This window comes from Adiantum capillus-veneris, chromosome 4, assembly GCF_014529385.1.
Source record: "Adiantum capillus-veneris isolate H3 chromosome 4, ASM1452938v2, whole genome shotgun sequence".
Classification (NCBI taxonomy): Eukaryota; Viridiplantae; Streptophyta; class Polypodiopsida; order Polypodiales; family Pteridaceae; genus Adiantum; species Adiantum capillus-veneris.
The window spans coordinates 14,254,483-14,274,340 of NC_140934.1; the positions used below are offsets into that span (position 1 = coordinate 14,254,483).

The 19,858-nt window shown below is 44.2% G+C and overlaps 1 protein-coding gene across 7 annotated transcripts in view; it reads right to left on the minus strand.

Moving 5' to 3' along the window:
- Positions 1-19,858, minus strand: part of LOC147458746 (uncharacterized) — a 69,480-nt gene that overhangs the window by 19,034 nt on the left and 30,588 nt on the right. For all 7 annotated transcript variants that reach the window (XM_086510185.1, XM_086510186.1, XM_086510182.1 and 4 more), the window contains exons 5-6: positions 10,903-10,990; positions 10,697-10,821 (exon numbers count right to left, since the gene is read on the minus strand). In XM_086510185.1, coding sequence (XP_086366311.1) covers positions 10,697-10,821; positions 10,903-10,990 — 213 coding nt within the window. The remainder of the gene's footprint in view (positions 1-10,696; positions 10,822-10,902; positions 10,991-19,858) is intronic.

Consider the following 19,858-nt stretch of genomic DNA (forward strand, 5'->3'; position numbering starts at 1 on the left):
TGCAGTATGAATCACCTGTGCTTGAGCCTTAACAGGCTTTTGAATATGATTCAGTGACCCAACTTGCTGAGACGGAACAGGAGGTTGCAGAAAGGCTAAAAACCTCGGATTCTACATAACTTGTGTGAACATAGCCACAGCAGTAGCCAATTGGGTCCTGAATATATCATCATCCATCTGTGGTGGTCTTGAGGACTCACCCACTTCATGTGTCTGTTGACCCTGTGAAGAGGAAATCTCTTCAGTCACATCATCTGGTCTGTCAGCCATAATTACAATTCCCTGTGTCTGGTCTATGATCCCCTGTGTCTTCAAGCCCAAACTGACCAAGGGTCACTTCTATGGGAAAAAGTGATTTAATCCCGTCGATGGAACCATGTAACCGGCTTGTTCAATCCAAAAAGGGCGGTAGACTTTACTTTAAACCTTGATTTAGCTTTCACCCATTTAATTTGTTGTCCACTTTACCTGTACTTTCAAGACACAACAAAGGGGAGAGGGATACAGGCTGCTAGATTGAACCTGTATGAGTAGACCGACACCAGATTGGCCCCTAACTTAGGCGCCCCTTTCAGTATTTCTTTATTGTTCAAAAAAAGGAATGAACGCTGTGGATCCCTACAAGCTGCCCCGCACATACTTGGCTGAATTTCAACTAATCCGGCCCGATTGCGGCAGCATAACTGTACTAGGACACTTCACAGTCAGTATTCCCACGCATTGACCGACTTTCCCGACGCGTACGGGCACTTTGCAAAACCTGGCGAGAATCTGCAGCACGCTGAATTCTCTGTTTTCAGCACTGAAAATGCGCCAGATCACCTGTACAACGGTCCCCTCGCGTCCCCGAACCTCCTGGGGGTATTAGGGTTCGTTTAGGGCCAAAACCCTAAACCTGCAAAAATACACAGCAGGCTGTAATTTACTGTTTTGCGCTCCGTTTCACGTGCCGGTCGCATCCGTAGCAAGTCCTTGAGCTCCCGCACCTCTAGGGCTACTTGCCCTTTGAATCGGACGAGATTTCTGGTGTGAAACCTCTCCGAATTCACCTGTGCCTGCGGGGGATTAGCCGCTAGCTAATCCAGTACCTGTGCAAGAGGCTCTTGCCTCGGCAATCGCGCATGAACCCACACAACTATACATTGGTCAAATGAAAAGCCCACTAGAGGGGCATAACATACTACCATAGGGGAGAGAGAGGGCAGTGCGTAGCGTGCAGGGCATCACTCTTGGCACCGCACTGTACATAGGAGGGAAAGCAAGCACTCCATAGCTCTTAACCTGTGACAAAAACTGAAAATGAGCCTCTCCCAGCTTAAAATTCAGCGCCACTTCTTGTTGCATGAGGAAAGTGCACCAAAAGGTGCCACTTGGCACATTTACAAGCATTTTCCCGTTTCGCGGTTGCCACCTAAAAATCTCCCAACCGGTTGCCCAGTTGACTTCACGGCAGAGTAAGAAAATGTTTCCCTTGTCATTCCGGAGGTAATGACGCAAACACATTTTCAGGTCCCAAAATAGCAGTTCCCTAAATTTTAGGAGATGCTGCCATTGTATCTTTCTAGGTCATCCGACCCTCTTTGTACACTGCGGCCACATCTAGAACTGAAATGTAGCCTCTGTAGCAAAGGATTCCACTTTGGCTAACCATAGTCTTTGTCCAACCTTAGTGCTCTCTTGCCCTCAAGCCTGGACTCCCTCTGGATAGTTCCACACTAGCTATGCAATGCAGGGCAGTTAGATTTCCCGAGGGGTGTTTCCAAAAAGTTAAAGTAAATAGATAATAAGAAAGAAATCAACAAAAAGGATAAATAGTAGTCACACGCTGGTGACACACCAAACTGTACATAGAGAAAAGGAAGCACTCCATAGCTCTCAACCTGTGACAGGTTCTCAATGAAGCATCCCCCCAGCATAAATCGAGCGCCCCCTCTTCTGCTCTTGACTTGTAATGCATATGTGAACAAATAAATGCAAAAGAGGTAGAGTTTCATGGCTGCCAAAACCTGCGTATTGCTAAAAACGCAGCAACACAGCCCTGTAAACACGCATCTAATGCTTTCCAATAATGAAAATGAGCTCCTTGGTCCTAGGTAAAGTCATGGGAAGCTCAAAAATGGAGAGAAATGGCTAAAAATCACAATTATCACCCTCCAAAAGTGCTCCAAAAAGTCAGTTACGAGTTCTGTTCTCCCAGACTTGGCAAATTGACTAAAAAGTGCGACTTGGCACTCATGCATGCAATTTTGCCGTATTGGGCTTCCTGCTTACAAATCTCTCAACTGGTGCATCAGTTGACTTTACAGCAAAGTAATAAAATGTTCCCCTTGTCATACCGGAAGTAATGACGCGAACACATTTCACGGCTCCTTAAGACTTCCAAAAAGCTTAGGTTCCAAAAAATTAAATGAAATGTTTAACAGTCAAACTCTACGTAAATTTGGATGCTTGTGGGAAAACTCAACGTAAATTTGGATGCTTGTGGGAAAACTCAAAAGTCTTCCCACATCCCTATCAAGGAGGGGGTGTGTCACCAGCGTGTGACTACTATCTATCCTTTTTGTTGATTTCTTTCTTATTATCTATTTACTTTCACTTTTTGGAAACACCCCTCGGGAAATCTAACTGCCCTGCATTGCACAGCTAGTGTGGAACTGTCCAGAGGGAGTCCAGGCCTGAGGGCAAGAGAGCACTAAGGTTGGACAAGGACTATGGTTAGCCAAGTGGGGTCATTGACTAGCCAAAGTGGAATCCTTTGCTACAGAGGCTACATTTCAGTTCTGGATGTGGCCACAGTGTACAAAGAGGGTCGGATGACCTAGAAAGATACAATGGCAACATCTCCTAAAATTTAGGTAACTGCTATTTTGGGACCTGAAAATGTGTTGACGTCATTATCTCCGGAATGACAAGGGGAACATTTTCTTACTCTGCCGTGAAGTCAACTGGGCAACCAGTTGGGATATTTTTAGACGGCAACCCCGAAACGGGAAAATGCTTATAAATGTGGCAAGTGGCACCTTTTGGTGCACTTGCCTCTTCCGGGAAGTTCACCGCCTAATAAACCTCCTTATAAAGTTTCCTAAGCTCAACAAGAGGAGATTATGCGGCAAGTGCATGAGTTAGTTGAGAAGGGCATGGTTAGGCCTAGCTTATCTCCATTTTGTTCACCTGTGTTATTAGTGCAAAAGAAAGACGGCACATATAGTATGTGTGTCGACTATAGAGCACTAAATAGGATCACTAGCAAGAATAGGTTTTCCATTCCACGGGTAGAAGACCTATTTGATAAGCTACAAGGGTCGACCTACTTCAGTAGGATTGACCTAACAAGTGGCTACCATCAAATAAGGCTAGTAGATCAAGACATTGTAAACACCGCCGCACTACGTTTGGTCTTTACGAATACATTGTCATGCCTTTTGGCTTGAACAATGCACCAGCTACATTTAACCACTTGATGGAGAAGCTATTTAGGCCTAACCGAACCTTTACTGGAGTGTTCTTTGATGATATAATCATCAACTCTAATTCACTAGACGAACAAGAGCAACACCTCCAAGTAATATTTCAAGTTTTACGAGAGAATAAACTTTATATTAATCAAAAGAAAAGTGAATTTTTCTTACAAGAGATTCAGTATTTAGGTCACATTATCTCTCAAGATGGTAACCAAATGGATCCATCAAAGCTAGAGGTAATAGAAGGATGGCCTAATCCAAGGAATCTACATGAACTAAGAAGCTTTATAGGTATGTGTGCATACTATAGACGCTTCATAGAAAAGTCCTCACAAATCGCGAGCCCATTACATAACCTAACAAAGAAAAACGTTAGGTATACATGGTCTACCAAGGAGAACAATGCTTTCAAAAAGCTTCAAGAAAAGCTCATCTCTCATCCTATGCTTACACTGCCGGATCTCTCAAAACCATTTGAGGTCCAATGCGACGCTTGTGGTGATTGCCTTGGAGCTGTTTTACTCCAAGAAGGGCACACCATAGCCTGCGAAAGTCGAAGGCTCGATCCTGTTGAGCAAGCTCTAGGCATATATGAAAAGGAACTCCTCGCAGTTCTACATGCCTTAGACTCATGGAAGCACTATTTATTGGGGACTCCTTTCATTCTGCGGAAGGATCACCAAAGCCTTAAGTACTTCATGACGCAAACCAAGCTCTCCGACAAACAAATGAGGTGGACAAATTTCCTTTCGCATTTCATTTTCATATTGCTCACATTGCTGGCAACCATAATCAAGTAGCCGATGCACTCGCAAGACGGCCAAGATTAAATGCGGTTTCCATAGTAACTCACAATGATCTATCTGCTATGATAGATGAGTACGCTATTGATCCTGATTTTAGAGATGTGATTTCAGTTGGCCCTTGCACTAGGGAAGAAAGAAGAACCATTTACCTTACAAGATGGTTATCTTCTCTATGGCAATAGACAATGCATTACTAACTCACTACGTGAGAAAGTAATGTATGAATCTCATGCTCTTCCTTATGCGGGGCATAGAGGGATTCAGTCTACCCTAAAGGGAATAGAAAAATATTTCTATTGGCCTGCCATGAAAGAAAACATACAAAAGTATGTTTCTAAATGTGTAGTATGCCAAAAGACGAAGTTTGATAGAGGAAAGCAACCTGGATTGCTTCAACCTTTGCCAATCCCTAATTCACCATGGGAGAGCATATCCATGGATTTTATCTTTGGATTGCCTAAGTCTATCCATGGGAATATTGGAATATGGACTATAGTAGACAGGTTCAGCAAACAAGTTCATTTTATACCTGTCAAAAAGACTATCAAAGCCCATCAAATGGCAACCCTCTTCATATCACAAATTTTCAAGTACCATGGCTTGCCAATGTCCATAGTGTCGGATAGAGATCCTATAGAGATCCTAGAATGACCAGCAATTTCTGGAAGGGTCTCTTTGAGAATTAAGGGACAAGGCTAAACTTCTCTTCGGCCTATCACCGCAAACGGATGGCCAAAGTGAAATAGCTAACCTAACAATTCTTGATCTACTAAAAGCCTATGTAACGGAAGTAGATCAAAGGTCCCAATGGGAGAAGTACTTACCGTTAGTGGAGTATGCCTATAATAACACTATACATACCTCCACAGGAAAACCTTTTGAGGTAATTGAGGGAAGATCTAAAAGTCCCCTGCTACTTAAGGTACACGGGAAGATCTTTGCTGCAGATGAGTATAGCGGAGACCTACAAGAATCTTTCCAAAAGATTAAGGATTCTATCTCTATCTCACAGCAAAGGCAAAAGGCTGCTGCTGATAAGCACAGAAGAGCTCAAGCCTTTAAACAAAATCATTGGGTCTTACTTAAATTTCCCAAGGCTCGATTAAGGCACAGAACGGGCAAGAATCCTACAGGACACCAAAAGTACTATGCTAAATTAGCAAAAAAGTACTATTTCCAGATTCTTAGACCAATCAATGAGATTGCCTATCAACTCAAATTGCCCAGTCATTGGCTCATACACAATGCTTTCCATGTGAGCAAACTAAAGCCTTATAAAGGAGAGCCACCTCAAGAACCAACTATTGAAGATCCACCGGAGATCGAGGACCAAGAAGAGGTACTACAGCCCGAGTCCATTCTCCCACATGAAGACAAGGTATTGAGAGGCGGTAAGATGATCTGACGGTATCTTATTAAGTTTAAGAACTATCCTTTTGAAGATGCTAGATGGATGCAAGGCATACAATTAAGGAATAACCTAAACCTTGTCAATGCTTACAATGCTTCCCTAGAGTAAGCAAATGTAAAAATGTTTAAATGAACAAAGTTTTTGTCTTATAAGACTCTCTTTTTCTTTATAATGCGCACATATTAACGAGTATGCATGCTTAGGATCATGTCTGTGGAGACGACGTCTCCCGAACACCAACTAGAGCTTATCACTCTACTATAAAAGATTGATAGGACAAATGTGCAGACATGCTTGCAGCAGCTAATGCTCTCAAGCACCAAATGGACTAGTCATCCATTCTGGGACGATGTCGTAGGGTAAAATAGGGATCCTCTACCCGCTAGCAAACGGACTAATGACTAGGCTTTATCTTCTCTACCTCATAGGCGAGGACGACTATGATTTCAAGAGAGGTAGTGTCATAATAACTAATATCTAATTCTCCTAAATGGTTAAACTTATCATTTAATATGGGGAAGTACCTGGGGAGAAAAAGCTAAATTATTGGTTAGGCTCGCAAACCGGTCACAGTAGGGATCCAAAGGAGGAAAAATAGGGATCCAAAGGGGGGGCATCTGCAAAAGAGCAATGTGCAACAATGGGCTTCAAAGACCCTAAGGTTCAGCCCATTAAGACTTCCAAAAATCTTAGGTTCCAAAATTAAATGAAATGTTCAATGGTCAAACTCTAGGTAAATTTGGATGCTTGTGGGAAGACTCAAAAGTCTTCCCACATTCCTATCAAGGAGGGGGCGAGTCCAATTTGTAGGGGATGAGAGAGAAACACACACTCTCTCTTCCAAGCTCCCTTTACACAAAGGGCATAGTGGACACATGTCAGCTTCCTACCCCAGTTGCCCCCAAGGTGCATTCAAATCCTATTGGATGCCATAAAGGTGGACCAATGAGGATTAGGCTTGATAAAGGAACCAATAGAAGTTAAGCTCTCTAAAAGACTATTGGGCAGTCTCCCAAGGGGGACCAATGAGCATTCAGCAGCCCAATGGCTTGCCTGATTCCTATTGGCCAAAAGACTAAGAGGTCCAATGAGAGTTTAATTACATTATTTAAATACCTAAAGCTCTCACAAAAGGGGAAAGGGGGACACATGTCACAAGGCTATCACTTATGCTTCTGAATTGTCATTGGCTAAGCTTTGCAAGGGCCAATAGGATGCCAACATGAGCAAATAGCAAGAGGGGTCGACCAAGAGAGAGAGGGCTGATTTTTGCAAGGCAATATCACACACACACACTCACACAAGCTCATGTGTGAAGTAAAGAAGACTATCTCCTTCTCCAAGCTTTAATGGAAAGCTCATCATCTTCTCCAAGCTTTTGAGAAGGGAGGCCTACACCAACAACTCTTGGCTTTGTGATGCAAATCCAACCAAGAGCCAAGCTTCAATGCATGCTCATCTCTCTACCATGCTAATTACTAAGCTATGCTAAGCTATTAACAGTGATTATGTGAGGAGACATACTTCTTTCTCGTAAGAATACTCCTTCCTCTCGATCTACTCTCATACCCCGCTAGCTCTCACCATCTTCGAAGGTGTGTGAGATCTTGGGTCTAAGACCGTGAGGGAATTGATGTTGTGTTTTCAAGTGTAAGCTTGGTGCTTGAAGCTTCCATCTTCATTGCACCAACAAGTTATTGAAGGGACACAAAGTATTGTATTGTAAAATGTCTCCCTTGACGGGGGAAACCTATAATACAAAGCCTTTTGGAGGGGGAACCGGCTCCATGTAAATCCGGTCCTCAATTGTTGTCGATAGCGTAATTTCTCTCTCTTTTTGAAGTATTGTTCATGCCTATCTAACTAGGTGTTACGCTTTTGTTGCTCTCTCCATCCAAGCACTCTTGCTATGCTCATTAGGAATTCTTCTTAATGAAATGCTCACTATGTCTATGTTATTTTCCGCTACACGCAAGTTACTAGACCATTAAATATTACATTGCAGAACTCTATTGTGGGCTGTGGCTGTGAGGGTTCTCTCCTCCGACCAATCTGTCTCTGATGTCGCCCTCTAGGGGAAATTCCTCACCAAGTGCCCCATCCCATGGCATCCAAGGCACCGGTTCAATCTACCCGTAACCACAATCGCCTCCAAGTGCAACACCCCTTTCCACTCCAAAGTGATGGAATCTAGAAAATTTATGTCAGGGATAGTGGCCACCTTTATAGATGGCACGGATCTCTTGAGCGCATGAATGGAATGCCAAAGATAGAACCCATCTGCCTCAACATTTCTGGCAAGCAAAACTTTGTACCAGCTCTAAAGAAACTATTTTTACTGAGTTAGGAACCTGACATCTATCCTCAAGAGCAGCCAATGAAAAATCCTCATACCAGGGATGCAAAAAGACCAATTTGACCTCGAAGCCGAAAGGAGTGTCGTTGATGACCCTTGAGGCAAGTCCCTTTGATGGAAAAATAGCAATGAAAGTACCTCTACCGAGCAAGATGATTTCCTCTACTTTGCCTTCATCCAAACCAGCTACATGCACGAAAGCCACGCTCGATGACACGAGCATAGGAACACCCCATCAAGTGGCTGACAACCCCTCTTAGAGAGAGAACTTCCATACAATCACAAATCTTGCGTTGTAATCTTCAGAAATGACCATAGAAGGTACCATAATACTTGAGAGAGAGATGATGAAGATAATATATGTGATCGATCCCTCCCTACCCCTTAAACCAGGAAGAGTGGGAGTCTGAATGAGTATGATGTTTGCAATGGGGGTGTGAGTGTATCCAACGTTGTATGATGCCAGTATAGAGGGTCAGCATACGCAGATGGCTATACAACTGTGAACAGGTAGGGAAAGGATTGCGGGCTGAAACACGAGAGATAAGGCAGCAGAGGCGGATGTGGATTGCACTGCCAGGCAAGCTATGGGCAACAGGGGCGGCGAGAAAAATAGGCAGTTCTATGACCTGTGGGCGGCAGGGGTGGCGCGAGCAGATGACACCACGGGCGGTGCGAGCTGTTGGCGGCGCGAGCAAGTGTCGACAAGGGCGGCGGGAGCTGTGGTCGGCTACAAAAGGCTCAACACAGGTGGCAAGTCGTCACGCTACAGGCAACTGCAGAGGCGAAACGAGGCGGCAAAGGCAGCGAAAGCGAGCGACCACAGTAGCAAGTGAAAGCGTGATTGACGACGGCAGGAGGTGGAAGCAGATGCGACGGCGACAAAGGCGAAAACCCTAAATTGTTGTCGTCAACCCTACGGCGACCGACGTGCAGGTGCTACCCTGTCACTCGTGCTTCCACCTATAGGGTTAGGATTGGGGGCAGACTTAGGGTTTCACCATGGATCTCTCTCTCTCTCCATGGCAAGAAAAGGCGCCTATGGAGATACTCAGTGGCCTACCACCCTGAGAAAGTACAAAAGTGGTCTAACAATGTGTAGGCTATGTAAACATCAAGGTGGTTTGTACAATGAATGTAGAAGGAACCACTGTGGGGGTGCATAATGCCATGTTATGTGGGCATGATTCCGACGAAAAGAACTTACGATCTCGCCCATGTGTGAAGAAAGACGAAAATACGCTACTCCGCTACCCTAGAGGAGTCGGCTGAAGAATCTTGCTGACTACGAAGAGTATGCAGTAGCTCTATCCAAATGGTTGTCAAAATGGTAGACGTAGGGGAGGACTGAGAGCCCATAATGTGGGCACATCGAGCCTTCCACATGCTCCAAAGCGTGATGCTACATATTGTGGTGAAAACTATAACGCTGACAGAAATCCAACCCGTGGCTTGAATCTGGGATCAATTGTAGAGTACCTGGTCTATAGCCTAATGGAGTAAGCAAGAAGACGGACTCTGTCGGCAAGCCCAGAAACAAGGTGTGCGACCCGAAAATTGCAAAAGCCATGCAACAAGGGAGGCCGTGTACTAAAAAAAGGATAGAGGGGCTCCATCATCACTCAACGAAGAGAAGTGCCACTGCCCACAATTCTAGTCCAACTCAAGAGCAAGCAGGCGTCAGCCTATGCTCGGGGATTCCGCAAACGGAATCCGACTTCCCATAATCCGAGATCTGCAGAGCTTCAACGATCTTAGTACGGACTGAAAGGTATCTAAGTTGAGAGCTAGTCTCTCACGTTTCCCTTACGGGAAAGAAACGACCATCAAGTCTAAGAGCTAGAACGGAGGGGTTACTCCAGTTCTTGTGCTCCTAAAAAAATTATCCCTGAAAAAATATTCTCTTTAAGGGGGGGGGGGGGGAAGGCCAGCCCATCTTCTGGTCCCCAATAATGTGTGTCTTCCCCTTTCTCTCTTTTGGTCAAATTCTATTTATTTTCTATTAATAAATTACTCGTATGCGCTCCCGTTTGCGACGGTGGTATCAAAGCTTGGTCACGTCTCTTTTTCTGCAAAGGAGGTCGATTCTGAGAAGGAACGGGAAGAACCATTAAGGGAGAATTGCTAAAGAAGAACTTCAGCGAGTACGAGTTCAACTCGCAAAACTGCAACAGCTTCTCACGCTCCCTGCTGCCCAGAAGGTTTTGGACGGACTCAAGAAACCGCAAGGAAATGGGTGTCAAGAAAACACTGCCAATGGTAACAACACGCAGGAGGAAAACGCGAAACGAGGTGTCGCAGTGCACAAGGGATCTCCCGATCGGACCAAACGGCCTACAAAGAGCAAAGGCCAGGAAAAAGAACTCTCTCTGTTCAACAAAAGTAAAGATTTTTCTCTCTCTTCCCCGTCATACTCTCCTGACTATACTACCTCTACTTCTCAGCAAAACACATAGTATCATCTGCATACTCCTGATCGAGTAAACAAGCTCTCTCCCCCGTCCGGAAGGGGCAAACTGGAGTCCTCTTATCTGTGGTACCCAGTGCCGCAAACAATTGGACATCGTCTCGGCCTTCTCCCTCTTACACATGTACAACTCCTACTCCTTCCAGATTGAGAAGGAAACAAACAAAGAACTGAAAAGAAAGAAACCACTATTACCTTGAGAATATTTTGAACAATTGTTAATGGTTGTCTCGCTTCACAAATATGCTCAACATGGATGGCTAGAACGCCTTTTGAAAGCTCCTTTTCCCTTGGGTAAAAACTTCTATATACTGCTACACCTGTTTTCAGTGGATACCATGCCTCATGTATAAGTGCACAACTATGAAGCGCTAGAAACCAACTAAATTACATGGGTCTACCTTCTTTCATAGAGGTGACACATGGTAAAACATGATCCATGCCTTCAACTTCAAGCATTTCAGAGAAAGAGCAGTAATGATTCACCCTCTGCATCAAAAACATATTCTCACCCTCCGCATTAAAAATCATTTCAATAGATACAGAGCAGAAAAATCTAAATCCTAATTGTGAAATTGTTCCATTATGAGAGCTCTGCGGTACAAATTCAACATCTATTTTCATCATCTGGCTAACAGAGCCAGGTCCTACGGCATGACTATAGAAGCAGATCAGTGGTGTAGGATGGGGGATTGGTGAGTTATAAACCAAACCAGATAGAGGCAGAGAAACAGAAACAGAACTTATTTTCAGAAGCATCTGTGATGCAGCTCCTCTAGAATTGCACAATGAGAATTTAAAGGAAGGAGAAACCATACGGAGGTCCAAGAGCGCTAAGAATCTAACCATCCGATCTTCTTCATTGTATCATCAGATTGATACATGATGGTTCAGAAATACTCAAACCCATAAAGAAAGAAAAGAAAGATTAATTTGTAGAAGGCTGTCTGAAGCAGCCCGATCATAGAAGCCTCCCAAAGATATCCATGCAGTGTCCAGCATAAAACTCTACATCCATCCTCCACTCATCCTCTGAAAGAATTGGCCATGTCTCTCAACAATAATGCATAAAGAGAGAGAATCGTAAAAGGACATTGCTAGGCTGCACCTCTGCGAATCTGAAGCAAATAAACAATGTGCAACCAATCACATGGATAAGGCAGCATCTGCATGAGAAAGCCAAGCACGAGGACAAAACTCTCTCTCCTCCTCCTGTCTACCAGCTGAATGCCTCTAGGTGTAATTTTCCGAACTGTTAAATATCTGAGGCTGGAGGCTCAGACACCTGTGACGAGGCTTTAGTCTCAAAAAGCTATCAAGGCGTCTATCAAAAGGCTGCACTCCAGTACCTGATACAGATCTCTTTCTCCTGCAATAACCAAAGACAGCTGTCTAACCGTCTATCTTTGTCTCTGCCTCCTTGTTCTCTACTGACACTCAATCTCTATGGCTGTGTCTTTGATGCTGGCTCTCAGCAATACCCTCTAGTTAAATATTCTGTGTGCCTCTGTATTTGGCTCTGCAAGATATAGCTACCCCTTCTCAGTGGCGCCTTGTGGAAATCTCTAACAAGATGCCCCATCATAATGCATGTCAAACATTGATTTGGCCTACCAATAACCACGATTTTCCTAAAGTGAATGGGCCTCTTCTTTATCGAACGGTATAATCTCTAGAAATGATGGAGAGAGTCACTAATAGATGGGAAAGCGTCCTTCATATTTACAAAGCTAGCCAGATGAATTCAGAAAATAGAGACCAGCTGTTGAAGCATAATGGATACCATACCTAAGGTGGTGACCCAGGAAAAGATGTTCTCATTTTGAAGCAAGGCAACTTGCAAGTCCTCTCACCAGAATCAAGAGAGACCAAACTAAAAGTGAAGAGGTGAATTTTGCAGGAATTTAGACAATAATCACAATGGCTTGCCTTGTCTTCAATGGTTCTGCTTCAAAACTTATGATTGTATAAATCAAACCTTGCTTGAGCCATCAATGCAAGAGATTCCTGCTTATCTTGGAATGAGTGTAGTCTGAGAGAGTTTCAATATTAGGCCCTCGACAAGTCTTTGGGTTCAAAATTATACCTTATAGCTGCATTATGCTGCATTCTTGAAAGAAGCTCACCAAGATTACACCTACAATGCTGAAACCGGAACCTATAACTCACCTCTCGATAAAGTGTGAGTTCGCAAGGAAGAGTGTGTGTGTGTGAGTGTGCTACTGTATGTGTACGAGGGGATGAGTGTTTTGTGTGTGCGTGTGTGCATACGCACGTGTGTGTGTTGTTGTTTTTTTGAATTAATGCATATACACAAAAGAACATAATAGTTCAAAAGACAACTGGCTTTAGACAAGTGACGAGGGGTTGCACAAAAACAACTCAATCTTTGACTCCTTTAAGATACAGCTGAATTTTTGTAGGTTATAAATAAGGCTATTATATACCCCAATCCTTTAAGACTTTAAATAGCTATTTATATACATAAAATTTTGATCAGAAGGCCACTACCCGTTCTGATCATAGTGTTTTATAACCAATTTTGTCCCAAATGATTTTGTATCTTTACCACCAATCCTTCCACTAGGTATATTGCACTTTTGAATGTCTTGATTCTTGAATGAGTCTAATGGTGCCATGAACTTCAAAGAAATGTTTTTGTACAATCTATCCTTAGAGAAAGCACATTCTATGCCACACAAGCAACTAAAATAAACTTGTCGAACTAATTGAAAGACACCACGGCTTAATGTAGATATTCTTAGATAGCTAGAGTAGAGGGATAAAAAACAATGCCAGTTTTGTAATCCGAATTCGATATTTCAACTTTGAAGACCAACCATGCTATTACCATATTAAATTGTGCATGGAAAAAGCCAGTTCAAAGATGGAGCCAATATTTTGCTCATAATCATTCTTAGAAATCATTGAGACCAAACAAGTGCACGAGGTATCATCCCCACCCCCCTCTCTCTTTTTTTTAATCAAACAAAACCAATGCAGCAACCCAACCTTCCATGTCTGAAAAAACCCCAAAAAAACCAAGACGGTATGCATCATCTGCGTGAAAAAAATCATTTTAAAGCTCACTCGGCATATGTATAGCGTCATACTAAAAAAAATACGCACTTGCGTACAGTCCCAACAATGTATCAAGCAGAAAGAACCATTTCAGAGTTCGTGTTGAATGCGTCATATTACTTCTAGCAAGAGTTGTTAAAAAACACCCCGCTAGGTGTAATATTACCCAAATGGCAAATAGGAAATACCCCAACCAGAGTATGGGTACTATGCAGAGATTATTGCAAGAAATTACCAAGCCGGGTGTGGTACAGAAGGCATCGATTTAGAAAAAAAACCCTTCAATGCATGCGCATAGAACACTCTCAGTTGTAAAAAAACCCAACCCGTCGGGCTTGGTACAGCTCATCACAGAGCTCTTAGTAGGATGACAAATTAAAAAACCTTTTTCACGCAAGTGCAAAGTACAGAAAATAGAGAATAGCAATGTAAGTTTGAAAAACAGAGTCAGTCAGACAAGGCACGGACCTGAGAAACACTTTGATGCTCAACTACACTCCACAGTAAGCAAGCATACACACAAAATACGGAATCAAGTCTCAGTGTGGGGCCAAAGCAACCCTCACCTCATTTTATAGCAAAACACAGTAGGTAGAGACGTCCAGTATGGAGAATCCACGATCACACTCAGCAAGTCCGATTCTCAAGGCGTATGATAGCCAGAGGTAGCCGCCATAGTTAACCATGTAGAGGCTAAGGTGGAAGAGAGGCGGAAAAAATTCAAGCAAGGAACCACAGGCGGGACAGAGAGTATTAAGTAGTAGTGGGGAAGAGACGGAAGCAAACAGGGTGTGAGGGGTTTACAATATGCGCGGGTACAGCTAAGGGGTCATAATGCTCTTAAACGTAGCTTACAAAATCGAGAGGGAGTGAATAATTAGCCAGGCGCCCTATGAAGGAGTATATTCCCACGAGGGCATCCACAAGTGGACTAATAGCCAGGCACCCTATGAAGGGCACCATTCCGCGAGGGGTTCCTGTAACCAGATGGTTATGCTCCAAGCCTTAAGGGAGGTAGGCCATAGTAGTATATGATAGCCACCCGGTGTGGAGTCCTATGCCAGAGAGAAATAAACAAGTCACCCCAGGAGGGTTTAATAAAATATTCCTTTTGGTCAGAAGGGTTTAGAATATAGGGTTTATTTAGAAAAAAAAATGCACAAGGTATCCACTGTTAAAGTTATAGATGTGTATAGAAGCCTGATTCAAATCAAAGCTATTAAGAGTGTGAGTGTGTTCATCCTAGTAGTTATAGCATGAACCAGGTAGAGAGAAATCCTAAGCTATCAAAAGATAGTGTTTTTTGAGGGAGAGAGTGTGAGGGCATGGATTTAGTTAATTATAGCTAATAGCAATACCTGTGTGTGTGTGTGTGTGTGTGTGTGTGTGTGTGTGGGGATGAGAATAGAATAGTTAAGTCTGAAGCCAAAGAGTTGTACATCTCTCTCTCTCTCTCTCTCTCTCTCTCTCTCTCTCTCTCTCTCTCTCTCTCTCTCTCTCTCTCTCTCTCTCTCCTACTCAGGGCCAGCGCGCAGCCTACTCAGGCTTCAGCCCCGCCACTCTCGCAGCCTACTCAGACTTCAGCCCGCTACTCCCGCCAACAAGCTTTTCGTCCCACCAGCCCCGTCAACAGCTACAGAAGAGGAAGAAGCAAAGGGGGGGGGGGGGGGGTCCTTTTTCTTTTGCCTCCCTCAGTGGGGGGCCCTGTGGAGTGGACATATCAACACCCCCCAACTCACACTAACATGGCTCCACCCAAGAAGACTTTTGCGGCAACCTTGGCCTGGAGTATCCCACCCATTCCACCCCCTCTCAAACCACAGTTGCCATGGGAAACCTTCATCATGAACGAGTTGAAGAGGCTACGGCAGGAGGTAACCAGCTTGAAGTCGGAGTTGATCACCAAAGCCCGGATATCCAACCTAGAAGAGCAGTTACAGGATGTTGTGACCAAACAGCAAATTCAAGAGAAAACCCAAGAAGAGATATCGGAAGCATCACAGCAAGACCATAATACTTCAAAGGTACAATCTGAGACTTTTGTTAAAGAAGTGCTATCAGTTTTGAAGGAAAATGAGAGGGAAAAAAGCTTGGAAAGATATGTCAGAATTGGTGGCCTACCAGAAGATTGGTCGGTGGGCACTTTACCAAATGAACATTTAGAAGGCTACATCCTAGATGTAGACATACTTAAGGAAAGATTAAGTAAAGTGGTGCCCTTCGTGGATCTTGGTGACACAACTCGCATTGAAGTTAAAGGGAAGCCGCTAAAGGTTTGCTACTACAACCTACATGAGAAGATCAAGTTAATGCAACAGACTAAATCATTGCAAGGCACATGGTGTGCGTCCCTGCAAGGAATAGTCCCACTTAAACAAGCACAAAACCGGCTGCCCACAAAAATTTCAGCACTCTGACCAGTCCAGAAGTAGATTTCAGCCAAGAAGAACTCGTGTAAGCATCCCGTACGTGAGCAGATATCAGTAGAAGTCTCCCGTGCTGAAAATCCCAGTACAAAGCAGACATAGCCGTTCTCAGCTACACGTATGATGACTTTCAGCCAACAGGCTTATGAGCCCATGCATCTTTATGCATCAAAAAAAATATTTGGGGCATGAACAATGAATTCTATTTTGGGTTCACGTACTTGTAACAATTTAGAAATTAATGAAAATCTCCTTCTAGGGGGGGGAACAGCCCATATTCTGGTCCCTAGTGATGTGTCAAATCTCTGCATTGTTTTACCAAATTTTATGTCGTGCAGGATTCCAGGTGAAATAGTAAATTAGTTTTAAAGAATTAAGTGCACACTTCCGTTCCTGTGACAGTGCCTCAGCAGCCTAGGGACTCCCTCAAGTCAAACTCTAGTCTTAATAAATTTATTGCTAGAGCCAGAGGAATAAAAGGGGTTGGAAGACTCTTTACAGACACCTTTGAAGCTAAGCCACCCACGATTTGCTTGGAAGATGCCCCTCTGATCCTTTGATTTCTTTGCGCACGAGCTAGAAGCACTCAAGCCACAATGCGCCTTGCAAGAAGAAAATTCTTCACTTAAAGCTATGAAGTGAGACAAGTCCCTCAAGAAAAGTTTGTGGAGCAATTGAGCCGAGAGCCAGAGGAACTTGCAGTTTAACATGAATCGGCACAAATCAGTATAGAACCTCGGTCACCACCTCAAGAATTTCTTTATTAAGCCTACTTCCATTTTCGTGTTAAAAGCCGCCACGAGGACAAGAATTGCTACTATCTCAAAGGATCTCATCATCTACAGAAAAATTTTCCACTTATTCTGTACGGTCTATCACCAACTTCAAACAAGGTCTGGCCCCTATAGCCACATCGATCCCCTAACTATGTTTCTATCGGAATCTATCTGCCTCTGGTTCTCTCCTCTTGGCTCTCTCACCCTTTGTCCTCCCAATCCTCTCCTGACCCTCCTATAACACTCTCTATTATCTCTACTTTGGACGCTCTATCCTCCTTGAGCATCCACTTGCTCACCACATACAAAAAAGTGTCTAGTAAACCAATAAAAAAACACTCTCTACTCTATCTCCCCCCCCCCCCCCCCGCGCAATAGTGCAACACAACACCAAGGCTATTGCCAATCTGTGATGTGTGCAGATGAAACTCTATTAAGACCTAAGAATCTCCTTATAACTGCAAGACTCTCCGCGAGGCTAGCTAGATCCATCCCCTGTTCCCACCTGTATCAATAACAATAAGCTTTGTTGAAGCTAAGGGGACTCTAGGTCACTGTTAGGCTAGCCTTATCCAAGGTCTCAAATTGAACCCTGTAGCATCCTCTCCCCAATGGAGAGACCATCACAATCCTGGGAATAGGTGGTGTGAGTAGGACAGCCTTGAGGAAGTGTAGAAGCTATGTCGTTGATAGCCTCTCTCCAACCACTCTGTATACCAAAGAGTATGCCTCAATCAAAGCCACTGAACTATGAATGGAATTGAATGTATCTGTTGAAGTCTGATCCCATTGGACAATCCATTGAAAACCATTACTCGCTCCGGTGAACAAAACCAAAAGCAACCCAATGACTCGATCAAGTGACTCAGTGGAATTCACCACCACTACGTAACAGTTTACTAGAGTTTGGAACCTGAAGGCTCATCTTCAATACTCGGCTGCCTCTGACGAAGATAATGACTAATGAAGCAGCTCCTTGAGAAGCAACAACAAATATTCAATACATGTCTAAGACTAAGAAAATTTGGCGGGGAGATGACTAACGGTAAATCACAACCAAGCTAATAATCTGTTGCCGCAGTTTGGAGAGGGGGCGGTGTGACCCGCAGCAATTCCTCGTCCTGGCTACTTATTGGCAAAAGTAACCTGGATGTGTCTGTATGCCCTCTCCAAAGCTTTCACTTTGCGAACGCCTGCCCTGCAAACCTAATGAATGGGTGAAGTGGTAACCCTAGATAACAACCGAATGGTTATCTTCAGCCGTCACAACACATAGTAATCATGAGATACGAAGGGGTAAGGTGAGATGTGGGTAGCGCGATGGTGTGGGAAACAGGCAGCTACAGCAGTTGGGCGTAGGCAGCGCAAGGGGATGAGCATTGTAGGGACGGCAGGCTAGGGTTCGTAATAAGATTTGCACGTCACGCTCTCGGTTCCCACGTACACATCCTGCTCTCTCTCTACATGGTTGATTTTTCTAGAAGCACAAAAGGTTTTTGACATAGTTCTTGTTTGCAATGTGGTGTCATGGATTGCATTAATTGGAGGATATGCGCGCAACCCAACAAGGAAAAGCAAGAAGCTCTGGGCTGTTCTTCAACATATGTGGAATGAGGGCATCTCCACAAATACAATCTCTAGGAATGCACTTACAGGAGCGGCTAGCAAGGGCTGGTGAAGGAAAGAGGAGGGGGCACAACGTATCAACAGAAAAGATCAGGCGAGAATGTCACGAGAACGTGGCGACTGCTCCCGCTCGAGGGCTATTCATCTGTATGTACAATTATGTGGGTTCATGCGCATATGCCGAGGCAAGAGCCTCTTGTCCAGGTCCTGGATTAGCTAATTGTTGATCCCCCGCAGGTACAGGTGAATTTGAAGGAAATCTCGTCCAATTCAGAGGGCAGGACAAGCAGACAATACCTACAGGTTGGCGAGAGTTCACGACCACCCCTGTCTGTACCTTTTGTTGATGTGAATGCTCCACCAGTGCAGGGCTTTATGAATGGGCAACTTGAAGATGATGCACACAGGACTTAGTTGGTTGCCGCTGCGAATGTTTTCACTCGACTGGTGCAGAACCCAAGGTTTATGGAGTTTTTGCAAGTGCCACAAGTGCCACAGCAAACAAGGCAACTCACACAACCAGTAGAGCTCGTTGAGGCTTGAGCCCAGTCCTTCATGCGTCCCAGCAGGATAGGAAGCACTCCCACATTGCGGAGGCTGTTGGGGCTCCAAGACAAGTTCCTTCCGTCCATGAACAGGTGGTTAGGACGCCAATTCCACAGGTTTTTCCAATTAAGCCCACCACCTTTCAGAGTCCACATGTTGCATTAAATGGACAGGGAACCAATTTCCAGGCAATGCATCATGTTTTTCCACCACCCACGATACATCTTGGGTATTTCAGAGGTGGATTTGTGTTCCAAAGTATGGCTGGTTATGCGCCTGGAAACCAGCAATATATGCCAGGAACAGTGTTTGGGGGTATGCAAGGCATGATGCCGGACCCCATGTATGGTAATATCGGCATGCAACAAGGCTTTCAGTGCAACCAGGGCCAGTTTGATGTGTCACAAGACAATTTTGGCATGGCTAGTTTTTCTGACCAACAGCCACATATGGCACCAATGACACAAAATGTCAATGGCCAAGGAACGCCAATGATCCCGATTATAGTGCCCATGTTGCAAACACTTCCCTACGAATTTGGGAGTATTGGAAAAGCCAAATCCATACAAAGAAGGTGGTGCAACCGTATAGTTTGATACCTTCGTTGGTTTCGAGACAAGATGAAGGCTCTTACCTACCTCCAGCAGTTTCATACAACTTATACAGGGGGGAATTTTACAGAGGCTTCTAAGGTCAAAAAAGCTACCACCTTCTTGAAAGGAAATGCGCATACATGGTGGACGACCCTCTTGATGCAAGGACAGGCACCTGCCACATGGGTATACTTCGGAATGTTTGCATTTGCGTGGCTGTCAAAAAAATTTGAAGTCGAAGTTATGACGGATTGACATCAACTCTCTGCAGCTACTTGCAAAAGCCTAAATGTCACAAAAATACGGAAG